The 20775-nt window shown below is 39.0% G+C and overlaps 1 protein-coding gene across 2 annotated transcripts in view; it reads right to left on the reverse strand.

Moving 5' to 3' along the window:
- Positions 1-20775, reverse strand: part of ANOS1 (anosmin 1) — a 202472-nt gene that overhangs the window by 6152 nt on the left and 175545 nt on the right. Inside the window, exons 9-12 of one of the 2 annotated variants that reach the window (XM_004063761.4) lie at positions 18963-19109; positions 4615-4709; positions 1750-1921; positions 578-798 (exon numbers count right to left, since the gene is read on the reverse strand). In XM_004063761.4, coding sequence (XP_004063809.2) covers positions 578-798; positions 1750-1921; positions 4615-4709; positions 18963-19109 — 635 coding nt within the window. The remainder of the gene's footprint in view (positions 1-577; positions 799-1749; positions 1922-4614; positions 4710-18962; positions 19110-20775) is intronic. The other variant, XM_063703282.1, reaches the window with a different exon arrangement.

Consider the following 20775-nt stretch of genomic DNA (forward strand, 5'->3'; position numbering starts at 1 on the left):
CCCCCTTTTTGGATTTTGTAACGGTAGTTGGCTATTCTAAGGGCATTTTCAGAGAGGGTAAAATCCCACACATGATTTTATTTTATTTTATTTATTTTTTTATTTTTTTGAAGCCAAGGAATTAAGTGGCCTGGAAGACAGGCCAACTCATTACAGCCTCGAGCCAAATTTGAAGTTGCGGGGAAGACGGACAAACAACAAGCTTCTTTTAGCTATTCCTGCCCTCCCCAATTCAACACTTCAAACAGGCATGTTCACTTGGACCAGAGAGACATGAGGTTAACAAAGATAGAAGAAAATGGCTCAATCACTTATATACAAGATAGGGTAAGGTCTTTTCATGAGTTGGCTCTAGCCATCAAACTTTATCTAGATGGCAGCTTATGCTACTTCTTAGCTATGCAGTCACATTTGTGATGTGTTAATGCTTGCAAAAGATACACTCAGAAGAAGAAAATGCAAAAATAAGACTCAATAGTACAGCACACAGAATGACAGAGGTAGCCACCTCTGAAGGTCAGTAAAAAGGAGCAGTAGATACCAATGACACAGACATAGTACAAGAGGTGGGACCTACGGAAGGCAGGATCTGGGACTGTGAAATAATGCTGTTGGGTAGGCTGTTCTGTCTGCTTTCCGTAGTGACCTCAGCCCAAGTCACTTGAAACCCAGTCATGGGCTGATAGAGATTGGCCTTGGCCATCTTCCAAGAAAAGTGACCGGTGATGTTCACATCCTGAACGATGAATGAAGCAGAAAGGTTCTCAGGCTTAGCTAGCACCTTAGAAAGAACATGACCTGCAGCAATGCAAGAAGGAAAACCAGGATTAGGCGAATGGAGAAGGTGTGCCCAAGGGATCCATTGTAGGAATTTTCAGCGGCCAGTCTATGGGATGATATTAATAGAAGCAATGTGACCTTGTTCTTTAAACATGGGTTCAGACAATCAGCCCTTTGACATATGGGGATAGGTTGAGTAGGAATCTCCTCACTCCAACTTTGTACTAAATGCTTCTTCCAGTCTTTTGGGGATCATTTTTAGAATGCTCTTTTGAAGATGGAAGCAGGAGAGCAGTTTAGACCCTGGCAAGACTTAACTATTTCTTAAAGAATAGCATTGACTGCAGTGAGAAGGTAAATATTAAAGCTGTTAGAAGAGTTATTAAATCCGAAGCTTTTTTTTTTTTTTTTTTTTTAAAGGTGAGATCTTGCTATGTTGCCCATGTTGGTCTGGAACTCCAGGGCTCAAGTGATTCTCTCATCTCAGCCTCTCAAAGTACTGGGATTTCAGGCATGAGCCGCCATGCCTGGCCAAATCCAGGGCATTTAAAAGAGTTTTTCCCACTGCAAGACAGGGACATTGGCGAGGAGATGGGATGGAAGGTACAGATGTGAGGTTTGCCAGGTTGGCATGGAAAGTGTCTGAGTATAACCCACACAGCAAAGGGGTGGGAAAATAATGAAATAATTATATCGAACTTTCCCAAAACACAAGCGGTATCTAAATGTTTGCCTTCATTTCCAAAGGGATAACATTACTATCAAAGGACATCTTTCCAAGCCTGTTAGGCTTTAAAATAACACATTCATTCCTACATCTCTTCCCTCCACATTGGGCCATCATAACACAACTTAGAAAGAGAGGCACTTTTGGTTTTCATGGTCTTATGAAACGCAGTTTGGCAAGGTTTGCAAAGCGCTGCTGACACCTTAGACCTAGATGTAGAAGTCCTTCAGGTGAAAACGTACCTGCTTCGCCCAGGCAGCCAACAGGCTTGTGGCTCTTCCCCTTAAGAGCAGAGCATGGTGGAGTAGTGAAGAAAACAGCTTCTGCCTTGGAGTGACTTTTTGGCCGTATTGGTTGGACAGTCACCTTATACTTGCAGGAAAATGACAGATCTTGAAGAATTATATAATTTTCCTAGAGCAAGAGAAAGAGAATTATGCTAGCAATAAATCTCATTAGGGATTAAAAAACACTGGCAAGAATTGAAATCATATTCCATCCAACAAGGATGTTTTCCTATATAGTGTGTGCAATATGGCTTTTATAAAAAGTACAAAGCACATACTGTCCACATTTTGATTAATGACAATTGTGAAACACTCCCATGACTGCGGGATATGCCTTCTAGAATTAAACAGTATCGTAATAATTCCTCATCAAAGCAGGCTACTTCTAAGGTCGCAATCAGCATTTTTGAGTTGGTAGCAGTGCAGGTAGTGGTATAAAGCTGTAAATACAAATCTAACTTTTTTCAGTTAGAAAAAACTAATGCAGGCTTCTCTGAGACATAGAATTAGTTTATATGTAAGTTTTTCTGTTAAAAAATGATGATATTCTTTAGCAATATAATTTTTCCCTTTTTTGGAGTGCTGTTACAGTTTTCTGCCATAATGTTGTGATTAAATATAAATAAAAGAAAGAGGCTAAATGGTAAGGAGTCAGGGGCTAAGAATATAACTTTATGATAATGTCAAAAGATGACATTTCCTGTGATAACTGGTGTGTATCTCTGTTTCTTTTATATCTGGCTAAGTGGCACCTATCCATTCTGTTTTGTATTTACCAATTCTTAATGTATATGTATAAAAGTGCAGATGGATAGCTGGGCATGGTGACTCGTGTCATAGTCCTAGCTACTCGAGAGGCTGAGGTGGGAGGATCGCTTGAACTCAGGAGTTTGTGACCAGCTTGGTCAACATAGTGAGACTCCATGGTTTTTACGTGTGTGTGTGTGTGTGTGTGTGTGTGTGTGTGTATTTAATTATTTTTTAAGAGAAGAAAAAAAGTACAGATGGAATATCTCTGGTACTCATTGGATGATGGGTAGGGGATCTTGCTAGAAAGCAGCAGGGTTGACGGGAAAAACATGAGACAAGAATTAAAATCAAAACTGAGGCTTGAGTGAGGAGTGGAAGTGGCTGCAGGTGACAGAGCACTGAATGTTCAAAAGAGACTGGGAGTGACCTGCAGGTGTGCTGGCCCTTCATCCAGATGGTGACAGGAGATGGGGTGCACCCAACTCTGCAGCCAGTTAGCACAGTGAATAGGAAATAAATCAATCTGGACAACGCAAGCCCAACCCAAGCCCAAGCCAAGGCCGCCATGTCTCTTTGGGAGTCTGAATTGCTTTTCTTTGGAAATAAATCTGTTCTTTACATGGGACTGTATTGGAATCCAAGGTTAGCTATTAAGGATCCTGTTTCACAGATATTTCAAGATTGTTTTCATATTGCATAGGAGACAGACATCTGCAGCAGTAAGTGAATTAGTGGATGCTCCATTGTAGCATAAAAACAAATTATAATAATTGGATCTAAAGGCTTAAAAATAAATACAGATAAGTTCTAAGCCCCTAGAAGGGTAATTTTTCAGGAGTTTGATTTTTATTTCTACCAGATACATTACATCTGCTCAGCAAATAGTTGTTACCACTTTCAGAGTTCCTAAAGATGATAAGCCTAGGATTGGGGAATTGCACTGACATAAGCCCAGTTCTGTGTGGTTCTGAGGCACACACATACAAGTAAAACAAAAACTTCACCCCTCTGCCCACAAAAATATTAATAATTCCAGCTTCTGTTTATTTCTTTCTCCGCTTTTCAAATCGACTTCCCTATTTAGAATGCCTGTTTAATTATTTTACTGAAGGTCACAAACATTGGAGCTAATTTAAGGATAAATAAAAGGAGAAACTTTGGTAAACATGAGACAAATCAAATCCAGTAAAAGAGAAAAAGAAGCTGTGTATTTCTGAAAATCCAGTGACTTGTTTTATCTCACTCTCTTAAAATTATGCCAGCAGGTATGGTTCTTAAAATATTGTGCTTGCTTTAGAAAATGTTCAAAACAAAAATATTCTAGTTACATATCACAAACCAAAACATTCTATGTTTGGGGCCATGTTTTTGGATTTTTTAAACTGTCCTGAGGTATCACATATAAATTGCCATCAAAGTGTATTATACACTGTATAATAAAATGACTTCTTAAATATTTTGTGTTGGTTTGTTGATTCTAATCTATAATTCATGAATGAACCCCAAAATATTTGGAATAACATTTTGGGCAATATTGACAGAGTTGCTATCCTCAGAGAGTTTAATGTTCTCTTAAAGTTAAAAGTCAAAATATTGGTGCATGCTATACAGGACAGGGAGATTACTTCACTAACTGAGCTGATGGCAGTTAGGGACATGGTGCTAAATGACAGAGTCACATAGAAATCCACTTGTACAATTACACCTTTAGATCACGGTGACATGTCAAAATTCAGAAAATAATTCAAAGGTTTTGTCCAGTTAAGATGAAGCACACAGATACTCAGACATATTTCCCCCTGAAATATGGGAGTTCTTTAAGAACTGTGTCTTTAGTCTCTGCACTTTAGGTTTTGCTCCATGTTGATAACAGAGTAAGCTCCCAGTGCAATGGTGTGAATGGATAAAAGAATGAGTGAATATAATGACCATTCTGCTTTCCGCTTCTATCAAGTCATTACTCGATAGCTGATTTGTGAGAATGAGTTATCTGTTTGACATGTCTAGTTTGTACATCCTCCTGTCTAATTATGTTCACAGATCAAGTTGGCCTAGAGATCATGTCCTTACGTGGGTCATGCCAGATGATGCCTCTGATCCGGTTGTTCTGTTGTGGGCACACGCTTCAGGAAACCACCGCACATGATATCGGTTGACACTAGGATCTATAATGCCAAAACACACAAACAAAAATAACAGGCTGGATGTTACATTCCAGGTAGCCTGGGGTTCTTGAACTTGAGAGGAGAAAAGGAGAGGAAATGAAACTCTACAGGTGACCAATAAATGCACAGGTGAGCCAAAGGAGGTGAGATTCTGATTACTTAATAATTATAATAATTAATAATTCTGAATACTTAATCATTAAGAACAAAGTAAGGGAAAAAAGTAATATACTGCCAAGGGAAAACCTGTGTTGAAGTGCAAGTACTAAGTAGAAAAAAAAATTAGTAAAGTCATAGCAAAATGATTCCAAAGATGTCTTGAGAATAACCTAGCCATGGTTTTTACAGTAAGCAAAGCCCTACAATGGAAGGCAACACCTAGCAACAGCTCTCGTAATTCCTGTTGTAAAAGAGAATCATCAGAAGTTTCTCAATCCTACCTTTTTTTTGATAAAGATGAGATACTATTGAATCCACACAAGAACAAAAACATTGCCTTCACACTTGCAGAATTGGCTATCCACGTTTATTTCCTGTTATGTATTGCCATAAAGAAGTTCTTTTGTCAAAAGGATAGGGACGTATGCTTCCCACTCTCCCTTAACCAAGCGCATCGTGGCATTTCTGTATGGCTGATCCCTACTGAAATATGACTTGGTGTTCTCAAACACAGGCCAGAAGACTGACCCTTTGAACACGTTTATTCCCAGGGCAAGAGGAATATTTTCTGTACATTTCTTTACTTTGGACAATAAAGTGGGGGGAAAAAAAGAGAAAATAACGGCAAGCAACTCAATGAGTGTGGGAAAGCAGACCTTGACAGTCTCGGGTTTATTAATCACCCCAGTGTGTCCAAGGAGTGTGAAATGGCACCAAACGGCACCATTTTGCAGGTGATTTAACATCTTGTCCCCCAACATCATGCCAAGTGTTTGATGGGGGTTTTCAGAGGAGAAAACTATTTGATGAAATTGGGTTGATCTAGTGGGAACTTCGCTTTGAGCACTTTGGAACCAGAAAAGAACTTTAAATCCGAGAAAGCAAACAGATATAAAAGTGGGCACTCCGGGCATTTAGTTAAAAGAGAAATCACGTACTAGAGGTTTTAATTTTTACATAGCAGACATCAAGAGTTTATTTTTTAAAAAAAGAATTATAGGCTATGCACAAGGCTGAAGTAAATCACTGAGTGTGTTCATGTTCTTCCATTCAACAGCAGTGAAATAATCACATAGGAGTGGCTGCTGCCCTCCTGAATTTTACATAGTAATGGGGCCAATAATAACAGAGGATAAATACAATACATAGATAAGATAGATATTATGTTAGAAGGTAGTAAGTCTACATATAAATACAGAAGGTGGCTGGGCACGGTGGCTCACGCCTGTAATCCCAGCACTTTGGGAGGCCGAGGCAGGCAGATCACTAGGTCAGGAGTTTGAGACCAGCCTGGCCAACATGGTGAAACCCCCTCTCTACTAAAAATACAAAAATTAGCCGGGCGTGGTGGCAGGCGCCTGTAATCCCAGCTACTCGGGAGGCTGAGGCCAGAGAATCTCTTGAAACCGGAAGGCGGATGTTTCAGTGAGCCGAGATCATGCCACTGCACTCCAGCCTGGGCAACAAGAGCAAAACTCCGTCCCCCACCACCCCCCCTCAAAAAAAAAAAAAACAAAACCAAAAAACAGAAGGTAAGGGCAGTAGGGTGGATTGACAAAAAGTGCTGATTTTATATAAGGCAGCTGGCGTGTGTTCAATTCTGAGTCAGGACTTGAAGAAGGTGTAGCAGTGGGTAGTGGCACTGCAGAGACCTGTGGGAGGGTGTTCTCAGCCAGCCCTGTCCAACAGAACTGGCGGTTGTGATGGAAATGCTCTGTCTGTGGTAAACACTAGTCACCTGTGCCTATAAAGCATTTCACATGTCCTCTGTTTAACAGAGGAATTAAATTCTTTATTCTCTTTCATTTTAATTAATTTAAATTTAAACAGCTGCAGATGGCCATGGTTACAATATTGGGCAGCTTAAAAGCTCTACCAGCAGGGAATACACAGCACGTGTCAAAGTGCTGACATGAGAACGGAGCATGACGGATGACTGAAGGTCTTTGGTGAAGAGCAGTCAGGGGACCTGGGGTGGCTACATTACAGCAATACAAGAAGGCTTGGCTGCCCTGGGGATCCTCCATATCCTAAAAATCCTTTACATATTTTACAATGCAATTATATTTTCATAGGAGGCAGCATCAAGAGTGACACATGGGGCACTCCTTTTGGGTTCCCTCCCTTTTGTTAGCCCTAAATCTCGCCATGTCTGAGTTCACTGCACTTTCATCTTTTCTCTGTGTCACCTCCATGAATCACTTCATTGATTCCCATGGTTTGAAAAATTTTTCTGCTGACAGCTCCCAAATGTCTACTTCCACCTGAGCTAGTCCCTTGAAGAGCTGATGCTCCCTCCTTCCTCTCCCACGTGGAGGCTTTCCAAACTCAACTTTGCTGTAGCTACCATGTTGATTTCTGCACCTCAACTGCTCCTTGCATTCACGCTTTTCTTTCTGGCTGTAGGATGCAGAATTTTGACCCCACACATGACCTTCGAGGAAGGTGGGCTTCAGCAAGCAACTCCAACAGCCTCAGTGAGCCTCATTCCCTTTATCTGAGAATAAGGATACTAATTCAGCCAATGCAATAGGTTTGGTGTGAGTTTTAAATCAGTTCATGTACTGGTTTTCTACAGCTGCTGTGACAAATTACCTTGAGTGTAGTTGCTTAAAACAATATAAATGTCTTCTCTTCTGGAGGTCTGAAATGGGTGTCACTGGTCTAGAATCAAGGCAGGCCTGTACTCCTTTCTGGAGGCTCCAGGGAAGAATGTATTTTCATGACTTTTCAGGTTTCTAGAGGCTTCTGGCATTCTTTGGCTGGTGGTGCCCTTCCACCAGCTTCAAAGTCAACAACACTGGGCTGAGTCCTTCGCACCATGCCATCTCTCTGATTCTTGCACTCTGCTTCCCTATTCTACTTTTAAGGACTTTTGTGATTGTATTCGTTTCCACCCAAATAATTAAGGGTAATATCCCCATCTCAAGGTTGGCTTTGAGTCATTGAATGGCTTTTCTCTGCCCTCTGAATAAAGACACTAATACTCAGCCTGGCTTCCAGGTCTCCACTGCCTCTGCATATTCATCTCATGCAGACACTCCTCTCGTTCCCAATGTTTTGTTTGATTCTGTGGTTACTTCATGAATCCCTGTCAACCCCATTTGGTTAGAGCTCCATAACTATAAAGATAACGCCTATTTGCTGTCACTGTTGCATAAACAAAGATGAGCATGGTGCCTGGCAGGTGATAAACAGACAGTAAACATTTAATGAATAAATAAGTGAACGAAGGTATACCAGTTCAAATTCACTTTTATTTCTCTACTCATTCTGGCAACAGTGAAAATAATTCCTTATAATCTAAGATATGGAAGAAAGTGTGAAAAGACATGATATTACATAAGGTAATTAAAAGCAATCTGAGAAAGTAAAATATAAATTAAACTTAGATTAAAAATGCCCTGAAAGTATTGTAAATGGCACCCCCAAATGACCAGTATGGGGACATTTGTTTTTTAAAAGCAAGCCCTAACAATGCCCACACTCATTTATGTGACTTGAGCTCAATTTTAACAGATCAATTCATAGATATTTGCTTTGATGGAAGTCATTTATACAAACATCATGTCCTTAGCTTTATCTTGCCAATTACTAAAATCCTAAGAGCTTGTATTTTAGGTTATGACTGCAGGTCTCAATCTGTAACTAGAATATTAAAAATAGCATAGTTCAGGCCGGGCGTGGTGGCTCATGCCTGTAATCCCAGCACTTTGGGAGGCTGAGGTGGGTGGATTGTCTGAGGTCAGGAGCTCAAGAGCAGCCTGGCCAGCATGGTGAAACCCTGTCTCTACTAAAAATACAAAAATTAGCCGGGTATGGTGGCACATGCTTGTAATCCCAGCTACTCGGGAGGCTGAGGCAGGAGAATCGCTTTAACCCGGGAAGTGGATGTTGCGGTGAGCTGAGATCGTGCCATTGCACTCCAGCCTGGGCAACAACAGTAAAACTCTGTCTTAAAAAAATAATAATAAAATAAAATAAATAGCCAAACACTTCCTGAAAGGCTGTATCTGAAAATTCTGTGCTAAATACCTAATTGATCTGGTTCCTTAGCTTAATTCCTTCCACAAATAAATGACATTACAAAGAAAGTACTTGAAAAGTATTTTTAAGTGATAAAAAATTTACTTGTAATATGCTTCAACCATGGTTCAAAAATTAGATGGGTCTAATTTTCTTTTCAAATAGATGTAACTCACAGTGTCTGGCATAAATAAAGGGCTCTAAAATTTTTCATTAAATGTGAATTCCTCAGTTTGCAAAAGTCTAATGACCAAGAATGATAGGGTTATTGACATTAGAGCTCTGAGAAAGAGGCAATCCTTGGGTTCTCCAGAATAATAATTGCTGTAAAAAGAATTGTAAGTCACAGCACTAGGGAAGGGGGCACACACTTAGAGAGGTGTCACAGAACGCCATTTCCATCAGGGTAGGGATTTCTGTCTGCCTCTTTGCAGTGTTTTAGCATCGGAAATGGTGCATTGCATACAGTAGGTGCTCAGTAAAGGTTAGTTGAATGAAGTCCTCTCATGGATCAATGCCTCAGACTCTATCTGTAAACATGATCTGGTGAAACAGAACTTTCTGATGTACAACTAAAATAAGAATTTTTGAGTATCACATAGGCATTTCTACTTAAAACAGAAGCATGAATGTTTCCTCTATGTCTGGGCTAACTTTTCACATTTATGTTGTACAGACACAAAGTCTAGAGCCAGAAAACCATCAAGATGCAGTGGCTCATGCCTTCAACCCCAGCGTTTTGGGAGGCTGAGGCTGAAGGATCACCTGAGGCCAGGAGTTTGAGACCATCCTGGGCAACATAGCAAGACTGCATCTCTACAAAAAATATATTTTTTAAAAAATTAGCTGGGCAGCCAGGCACTGTGGGTCACGCCTGTAATCCCAGCACTTTGGGAGGCCGAGGTGGGTGGATCTCCTGAGGTTGGGAGTTCGAGACCGGCCTGACCAACATGGAGAAACCCCGTCTCTACTAAAAATACAAAATTAGCCAAGCGTGGTGGTGCATGCCTGTAATCCCAGCTACCTGGGAGGCTGAGACAGGAGAATCGCTCAAACCCGGAAGGCAGAGGTTGTGGTGAGCCGAGATTGCGACATTGCACTCCAGCCTGGGCAACAAGAGAGAAACTCCAAAAAAAAAAAAAAAAAAAAAAAAAGAAAAGAAAAGAAGAGAAAAGAAAATTAGCTGGGCATGGTGGTGCATGTCTGTAGTTCCAGCTTCTTGTGAGGCTGAGGCAGGAGGATTGCTTGAGGCCAGGAGTTTGAGGATGCAGTGAGCCATGATCATGCCACTGCACTCCAGCCTGGGTGACAGAGCAAGACCCTGTCTCTATGACAAAAAAAAAAAAAGAAAGAAAGAAAGGAAAGAAAGAAAGAAAGAAAGAAAGAGAGAGAGAGAAAGGAAAGGAAAGGAAGGAAAGGAAAGGAAGGGAAAGGAAAGGAAAAGAGGAGAGGAGAAGAAAGAGAGAGGGAGGGAGGGAGGAAGAAAGGAAAGGAAAGGAAGGAAGGAAGGAAGGAAGGAAGGAAGGCAGGCAGGCAGGCAGGCCAGAAAGCTTAAAACAATTGTTCATTCTATTATTACACAGTAAAAATGAACTAATATCAATGGAGTAATAAAATTACTAACAAAATTAGCTAAGTGAAATTGTTTTAAAATAATGTTTGTTCTACAAATGCAATGTTGAAAATATTTATTTTCTCCCAGAGCATTCACTATTATAACCCAACTACTATGTGTATTAAGTAAAGAAAGCTAATATTTGACGTTTAGTTCATTTATCTATGAAACTACATGCTACATCCTAATAACTGAAACTGTCTCTGAAAAATTTTGAGGGAAATTAATAGATTTGGGCTTTTAGGTCCCTAACTCCAAGTCCAAAAGCAATATTTTGCCCACCATCACTTTTAGGAAATGTGACATAAGAACCCATTTCTGTTTATGATTGAGTTTTGATTAATGAGCAAGATTCTTTTCTTCCCTTATTTGCCAAAAGCATTAAGTCTTTTTAGGTTTTCAACTCAGTGTGTCCACAATTGGAAATAAATTATAAGTCAAAAATATTCAGCTACTTGTCAAGAAGTTTGAAACCACTTTAGATGGGTCTATTGAGTTTCATACAGAGGAGATAATTTCTCATTTTACAAAGTCAAAAAAATCCAGAAAATCCAGCCAAAGTGTCCTTTCCCATGACAGAAACTGTGCTGATATTCACATTCCGTACAGGGCTCCTATGCTAGTAATACTGAGTCCATTTCAAAGGTCTCCTTTCCTACATGTGTGATAATTATGAATAAGAGCATGTTTTATGAATGTCTGGGGAAACTTTGGTTTGGGATTCTGTAGATCATGTGGTGAGTACATAAAAGGTTTCTGTAAGGAGGAAAAATGTGGAATAAGTTTGAAACACATACTTTCCTCTTCATTGTTCTTTGGACTTCCCAAAGCTTTCTACCACTCCCTTCTATCATGTGTTCAACATCATGAGCTCTGCTACAATTTATATGTTCATTTGGCTTTCAGATTTAAAATAACAAGGGAAGTGGGAATGGATAAAATTTAAGAAAAAGGACTTTTTGGAAAATACGAAACTCTAATTAGAGCATGAGCTGTTCTCAGCTCCTAATAGTAAGTGGGTGTGTGATCCAATGAAAATCAGCTAACATTTGCAGATCCCCTGACAGTGTAGTCAGTGGATTGACCATAGCTCCAGTCAAATCCACAATGCTATCACAGAGCTGCCTCCTGAGCTACAAGTATGTATTTCTGACTGCCTATGACATTTTCTGGCAATCATGTAGTTATCTCAAATTCGACACACCAAAACGAAATTCTCCATATCATGGAGACATATCCCATGAAACATATCATAATTCTACTGCTCACAATCTTTGTTAGTTGAAGTACTGTTAGTCATTCAAGCTAGAAGGTAAACACTCCATTTAGATCCATTTCTCTTTTTCTCTTCAGGCAGGTCTTAATATCCAAGTGGCCATACATCCTGGCTTTCCTGGGAGAGTTACAGTCTATGTCTGTTGGTGGGGAATAATGTTTACAAATGCCTCCTTTTATTCTCAAATAAATCCCAGTTCAGACAATAAATTATGTGGTCACTTGTGTAATACTCTTACATAACTCACCAACCTTCCTCCTCCTACTGCTGTCTTTAATTCATGATCTGATTATTTCTTGTCTTGGCTACTGAAATTAACCGACGTGCTCTCTCTGAACTTTTCCAATCCATATTCCTTGCACACTTGCTTTTGCTAACATCTCCAAGTCCTGCTCAGAATTTCCCCTGTTACTTCACATCCCTCTCCTCCATGTAGAACAAAATCCAAGCTTCCTGGCATAACATATAAGCTTCTCCATCACTTGACATTGATCTGTCTCTCCAGCCTCACACAGTCACTTCCTCAACCTCACCAATACTTGACATTCCCGATCTTTCTCCCAGCTGCACCTCTTCATGTCCTGGGCCAGAAGTGTTCATGTTCCCTGGCCAAAAAAAGTAATCCAGCCTTTAAAATGTACCTTAAACTTTACCTCCTCTGTGAAAATTCCTCTGCACACAACATCAAAATCTCTCTGCTCTCAACTACTTCAGCTGTTTATCCAGACTGCTATGAAGAATAATGTCTTATTATGTGGCAACTGCCTAACTGCCTAAGCCTCAGAACTGCAGGTTCCTTAAAGGTAGGAAATCTCTCTTATCCGTTATTGTATTCCCATCACGTGGCACACAGCCTGGCATAAAGTCGGTAATTTGTGTCCATTTGCAAAAGAAGACAAAAAGTGAATGGAAATGCATTCATTGATATCTAAGTTAATTCAAAGGTGGTGTTTTTTTTTTTTTTTTTTTTTTTTTTGATGGTGTCTCGCTCTGTCACCCAGGCTGGAGTCAGTGGCGCGGTCTCGGCTCACTGCAACCTCCGCCTCCCGGGTTCAAGCGATTCTCCTGCCTCGGCCTCCCAAGTAGCTGGGACTACAGGCATGCACCCCCATGCCCGGCTAATTTTTGTATTTTTAGTAGAGACGGGGTTTCACCATATTGGCCAGACTGGTCTCAAACTCCTAACCTCATGATCCGCCCGCCTCGGCCTCCCAAAGTGCTGGGATTACAGGCGTGAGCCACTGCGCCTGGCCAATTCAAAGTTTTAAAACTTCACATTTTCAAATGAAAGTTGAACATACCATTTTTGGATGTATTAAAATACTCATCTAAAGACTCTTATTACTGTTTTCAATGTTTACTATATATCTAAAGGATTAACTTAAAAGAACAACCAGACCTTTCTTCCCTTTCTTTTTTTTCTATATTTCCTTTGTCACTTTAATTGAAAATGAAAAGATTCTGCCACCAGCTGTCAGACACAGGATTTGTGTAGGAAAATTAAGCTCTATTTGTTTTTACACCCTATTATTTTGGTAAAGGGCTTAGCGTACTCAGTAGAGTCATAAGTATTCTGTCTAGATATTTTTACACAATGTTCTTTTTAGATTCCAAACTCTTTGGGAGGATCTTCCTAAACAAGGTAAAAGCAAAATGCCAAATTCCATATTTTTGCCATTCTTTTGAAGGGAATCCATACCAAGTGTTTTCAAGAACTTCCTGTCACTTCAAAGAAAGTTTTAGCGTGAATATATAGAGAGGGCATGAGTTGAAACGGCAAGGAGCAGATGCATGGTCTACAAAAAAATCCACAGAACAAATCCTGACATGTCACTAAAGATGTAGAATGAATCTCTGTCTCTTGAGTAAGCAGTAACACTGTAACCACAATAGTTTTGACTGGAGGCTACACTGTCAACTGTTGAAGGCCACTGCACAGAACATTCTCTTTTAGAAATATATTTGAAATCAGTTATATCTTTGGAATCAAGGTTTTGGCCAGCCACAAAGAGTGTTCTCTGGCCAGCATGGATATGTACTTATTAGATGATGGCTTAATGTTGGTCTGTAGTAGGTAGCATTCCTGGAGGTTAACAGAACTCAGAGGCTGGAAATGGGTATGAAGAAAACAGTTTGAACACTAACTGACTGCGAGGCATTTCCATTAGTGAAACAAATCATTACTGACAAATAGAGGCTAGTTTACCTCCGTCACATGAGCTCATCACTCCCAGCTTCTCCTTTGTGGCCCAGGGTCCAAGTCACTTAACATCAATCAAGTCAGCATCACTTTTGGAACCCAAATCAAGGTCACTCCTTGCCTTTGGATCTTGTCCCTTTATCATCAAGTCCACAATTTCATGCATCGTAAACTGGATAATACTATGGACTCTAATATTGATTAATAAATATTGACACAATTCTCTGCTTATGGTTTCTTTTAAGATTTCAGTATTTGAGAAAAACCACGGATATTCTTCACATTTATTTCTAACTTTGAGTTATTCAAAGTAATGCGTGTGTATATATGCGTATATGTGTGTATATGTGTACGTATCTGTGCCAACAACCATGTTTCCTATTTGTCATGCACTGAAATCATTATTGTATGGGAATATTGGTCATATTACTGCTTGCTGATACAGTGCAGTGAAGGTGAATCTCTTTTCTTCTGCCAAATTTAATAAGATGCTTAAGTTTTGTAGCACTTGTATTGCAAATTGGACAATTAAATCACGTCTTAAAGCACTGCTCTTTGTTGTTCACAAAGGAGAAAACATTGAGAGTCAGTCCTAAAGCAACACCAAGCCTTAAAAGGCTGGGCTCAGAGGCTCTTTACGTCTGTCCTGACATCCTGTCCTCTCTCTGCACTATAAGCAGTGCCGTAAGAATCCTCACACTGAAACACCTAAGGTGTCTCCTTTGTGTCAGGCACCGGTCCAACCAATCTGGATGTGTAATCTCATTTACTCCTCACAACAGACCTAGGAGGTGATCTATAATGTTTCCTCTAGTTCATCATGTTAATAGAACAAAGAAGAAAAATGTATGATCATTTCACTAGATGAAGTAAGAATATTTGATAAAAACCAGTATCCATTAACAACAAAAACTTTGCAAGTAAGAAGAGTAGGGGATTGTATTAATCTGACCAGGGATGTCTTCAAAAACCTTACACTTAAACATCATGCCTAATAGTATCACTTTTAGTCACCATTGTACTGAAACTCTCAGCCAGTTTTAAGGCAAGGGAAAACTAAAACGTCAAAGATATGGAAAGGAAAATATAAAATTCTCATTATTTACAAACTAGATGATGGTTTCTGTAGAAAAAATGCAAACAAGTCATCAGAGAAAATGTTATAATTAACAAAGTGCTAAAACAATATTGCTGGATTCACAGTCAATATATGAATATAAAATATATTTGTAATATACCAACAACAAAAATCAGAAAGTAAAATTGAGGAAAAAGTATTCCATCTATAATAGGATAAAAATAAACACAAATACCTTGGAAAAATCATATTAAAAAGTATCATACTTTCTATCCAATATATTATAAAACATTGTTGAGACAAAAATTTTAAACCTGAATACAGTGGCATACCATGTTTGTAGATTGGAACACTCAGTATTTTTAAGATGTGAATTCTACAAAATCATTGACACGTGGATGAATTCAATCTCTATAAATATCTCAGGAGGTTTTTGTGGAAATCGAAAAATTAATTCAAATATGTATATAAAAATGTAAAAGGCCAGGAATAGTTGAGACAATTTGATAAAGAAATAAAAACTAGAGGACTATTATTAGAAATATTTATAAATCTATGGTAGTTAAGACAGTAAGGTATTGTCACAACATTGCAAAAATATGCCAAAGACTCTATAGAAAGTCCAAAAATTAACTTGCACATATATGCACTATTTAGGGCAAATGAGGCACTGTAGAGCTTTGGGGAAAATAGTCATTTAAAAAATATATCATGATGTATCAGAGAAGGAGATCAGAAGGAAAAAAAAAGAGAACACTGACCCTCTACAACAAAAATCAATTCTGGGTAAAAGAGCTTAAGAATAAAAGGTGATATGAGTTGGCTATGTCCCCACCCAAATCTCATCTTGAATTGTAGCTCCCATAATCCCCACATGTCATGGGAGGAACCTGGTGGGAGGTAACTGAATCATGGGGACGAGGTTTTCCCATGTTGTTCTCATGATAGTGAGTAAGTCTCATGAGATCTGATGGTTTTATAAATTGCAGTTCTCCTGGACATGCTCTTTTGCCTACCGCCACATAAGGTATGCCTTTGCTCCTCCTTCACCTTCCACCATGATTGTGAGGTCTCCCCAGCCATGTGGAACTGTGTGTCCATTAAACCTCTTTTTCCTTATAAATTACCCAGTCTCAGGTATTCATAGCAGTATGAAAGTGGACTAATACAAAAGGTGAAACAGTGGACAAGAAGACAAGAAAGGAGAATATCTTTGTGACCTTTGTATGAAAAAGGATTCCTAACCAGGACATAGAGAATACTAAACCTAAAGGAAACAAAATGATGAATTGCTTATCTCTAAAATTAAGAACCACTAAGGGCTGGGAGCGGTGCGCCTGTAATCCCAGCATTTTGGGAGGCTGAGGCAGGGAGATCACCTGAGGTCAGGAGTTCAAGACCAGCCTGGTCAACATGGTGAAACCCTGTCTCTACTGAAAATACAAAAAATTAGCCGGGCATGGCGGCAGCCACCTTTAATCGTAGCTACTCTGGAGGCTAAGATAGGAGAATCGCTTGAACCCAGAATGCGGACCAGCCTGGGCAACAAGAGTGAAACTCCATCAAAAAAAAAACCCATTAAGAAGAAAGTTAAAAATGCAAGAGTGGATCAGAGTGGAAGAAAATACTTACATGAAAACAAATGATGGCTGGACACAGTGGCTCACGCCTATAATCCTAGCACTTTGGGAGGCCAAGGAGGGCAGATCACTTGAGATCAGGAGTTCAAGACCAGCCTGGCCAACATGGTGAAACCCCATCTCTACTAAAAATACAAAAATTAGCTAGGCATGGTGGCACACGCCTATAATCCCAGCTATTCAGGAGGCTGAGGCGGGAGAATCGCTTGAACCTGGGAGGTGGAGGTTGCAGTGAGCTGAGATCGCGCCACTGCACCCCAGACTGGGCGACAAATCAAGACTGTGTCTCAACAAACAAACACCAAATGACTTGTATATACTATATTAAAAGCACTCTTGCAGGACAGAGTAGCTAAAGAGTTGAAAGAGTCCTTCAAAAAAGAGAAATCCAATTGTCAGTAAACTTACAAAAAGGTGCTCAACTTCTTGGACATCAGAAAAATGCGAATTCAAATAACAATGAGGTATCACTATGAACATACCAGAAAGGGTAAACTTACAAAGATGGAAAATACCACATGACAGAGAGAATGTAGAGCACCTGGAACCATCATCATGCCCTACTGGTGAGAATGTAAACTGGTACAACCATTTTGGAAAACTATTAATGTTTTCTAAAGCTTGACATACTCTACGGCCTAAGAATCCCACCTCTATGGAAGAATATGCGTCAAACAACATGTGTTCGTGGGGCATTCACACTGGTACTATTCTTAATAGCTCCACATCTGAATAAGTAAATCTCCATCCACAGCTGAAAGGATACACAGATTGACGTATACTAAGGACATCCAGGCAGCAATATAAATGAATGAATTGTTTCATGCAACAGAATGCATTGGTTTCTCATAAAATGCTCATGGCAAGAAGCCAAATACAAATAGAAATTGAGTGATTCCATTCTGATAAATTTCAAATACAGGCAAAACAAATATTGAGTTTTAAAAGTCAGGATGGTGGTGGTTACTCTTGTATGCTTGAGATATTTACTTTTTCAATAGTAGATGTTTACATTTTCATTTTATTACATTATGTTTAAAATTTTAATATTAATAAAATGTTATTTTTTAAATATGAATATGTTGATATTTTAATTAATCAATATAATAGATCAAATACTTTTCTTATTTAATATTTATAAAATTATTACCTGTAATATAGACATAATATAATCTTAATGCAATAAATGTTGAATACAGAAACTTTAATTAACATTATAGAAATAAAATATGTTAATATTAATAATAATATTATTTTACTTGCAGAATGGATTTCAGCAGCTTGAAAGAAAATCCTGGAATAGGAACCACTCCAACACCAATACTGCTTATGGCACATGGCCCATCAATACCCTGAGTAAAAGTGAATTTCAGAGGAGTGAGGAGAATTTTAAAAACCTAACTCTTGAAACAATCTATTCTGCTTATGTTTTTAAGAGGCATAAGAGTGATAAAGATAAAAGACTGTATGTTGAATAAATTCTAAAAGTACTACCTTGATAATAGAAAGACAAATATTCTAAGACTAAAAAAAAAAAAGAATTTATGCTAAAGATAAATGTTCAAACAAATGAAATGAATCTATCCTAAGGATAAATGTATTGCAGCCTTAATTAGAAAACAGAAATTCTAAAGGAACTGAAATGTTTCACTGTACTGGAATAATGACATGTATTATGATATTAAGATATACCCATACAAAGTAGCATTTATAGAATGTTATGAAAAATGCATGACAATATAGCAGCTCAAATATGTTACACAGAAATATGTGTGTATGTTTTAAAAACACACTCACACACACACACCCTGAGTGAAAGACAGATGCATAGAAAATTTCTGAAAGGAAACCCACCAAAGTGCTGTTTCAGGAAATGATATTGAGATAATAGGTGACTTTCCCCTCCTACTTTCTAAATTATTTGTATTATGGATCTTTAAAAAATAATAATTAATAATTTATAACAAAAATTACAGCTCAAAATAATGAATATTTTGAGTGTTTTGGATATAACATCAGCCAATCAGCCCTCTGCGAAAGAAATGAAGACAAGCTAATATCCCTGAAAGGAAAATATTTAAACAATTGACTGTTGTAGATTTCAAGATGTGAGATAACCGTGAACTCATTCAGACTTGCGTTCAACAACCGTTTGCCTTAGTATCGATACTGTGGCTTGACATTTACTTCTTCAAAACTATCTCTATATTGCTGTGCTGTTTAAAGCAAGTAAGAAATAAGTAAGTAATGTTTATGTACCTTCTGTCTTCTTCCAGTAGACTTTAACTTGCAGTTGGCCATCCTGATAGAAGGGAGCTCCAACTTCCAGCGGGCGAGTGGGTCGTCGTCTTTGAAAAGGGAGTTGTGTTTGAATTCCACCTTTTCTAGTTTTCACAAGCTGTTCTTCTACAACAAAGTACAACATTCTAAGTTACTTGTTAAAAGTAATTATAGATTCCTGGGCAAGATGGCCAAATAGGAACAGCTCCATTATGCAGCTTCCAGCGAGAACAACACAGAAGGCGGGTGATTTCTCTATTTCCAACGGAGGTACCAGCTCGTCTCATTAGAACTGGTTAGACAGTGGGTGCAGCCCATGGAGGGCGAGCAGAAGCAGGGTGGGGCGTTGCCTCACCCAGGAAGCACAAGTGGTTGGAGAACTCCCTCCCCTAGCCAAGGGAAGCCGTGAGTGAGGGACAGTGCTATCCAGCACAGATAACTATGCTTTTCCCACTGTCTTCGCAATTGGCAGACCAGGAGATTCCCTCGGGTGCCTACACCGCCAGGCCCCTGAGTTTCAAGTGCAAAACTGGGAGGCCATTTGGGCAGACACAGAGCTGGCTACAGGAGTTTTTGTTGTTGTTGTTGTTGTTGTTGTTGTTGTTGTTTTAGATGGAGTCTCGCTCTGTCGCCCAACAAAGATCAAAAGAGACAAAGAAGGGGAATATATAATGGTAAAGGGTTCAATGCAACAAGAAGAGCTAAAATAAATATATATGCCACCAATACAGGAGCATCCAGATTCATAAAGCATGTTCTTAGAGACCTACAAAGACACTTAGACTCCCACACAATAATAGTGGGAGGTTTTAACACTCCATTGTCAATATTAGACAGATCAATGAGACAGAAAATTAACAAGAACATTCAGGACTTGAACTCAGCTCTGGACCAAGTGCACCTAATAGACATCTACAGAACTCTCCACCACAAATCAACAGAATATACATTCTTCTCAGCACCATATAGCACTTATTCTAAAATTGACCACATAATTGGAAGTAAAATATTCCTCAGCAAATGCAAAAGAATGGAAATCATAATAAACAGTCTCTCCGACCACAGTGCAATCAAATTAGAACTCAGGATTAAGAAAGCCACTCAAAACCATACAACTACATGGAAACTGAACAATATGCTCCTGAATGACTACTGGGTAAATAATGAAATTCAGGCAGAAATAAATAAGTTTTTTGAAACCAATGAGAACAAAGACACAATGTACCAGAATCACTGCGACACAGCTAAAGCAGCGTTTAGAGGGAAATTTATAGCACGAAATGCCCACAGGAGAAAGTGGGGAAGATCTAAAATCGACACCCTAACATCACAATTAAAAGAACTGGAGAAGCAAGAGCAAACAAATTCAAAAGCCAGCAGAAGACAAGAAATAACTAAGATCAGAGGAGAACTGAAGGAGATAGAGACACAAAAAACCCTTCCAAAAATCAATGAATCCAGAAGCTGGTTTTTTGAAAACATTAACAAAACAGACTACTAGCCAGACTAATAAAGAAGAAAAGAGAGAAGAATCAAATAGACACAATACTAAATGATAAAGGGGATATCACTACTGATCCCACAGAAGTACAAACTACCATCAGAGAATACTACAAACACCTCTATGCAAATAAACTAGAAAATCTAGAAGAAATGGATAAACTCCTGGACACATACACCCTCCCAAGACTAAACCAGGAAGAAGTTGAATCTCTGAATAATAGCCTACCAACCAAAAAAAGCCCAGGACCAGACAGATTCACAGTTGAATTGTACCAGAGATACAAACAGG

This window comes from Gorilla gorilla, chromosome X (assembly GCF_029281585.2).
Source record: "Gorilla gorilla gorilla isolate KB3781 chromosome X, NHGRI_mGorGor1-v2.1_pri, whole genome shotgun sequence".
NCBI lineage: Eukaryota > Metazoa > Chordata > Mammalia > Primates > Hominidae > Gorilla > Gorilla gorilla.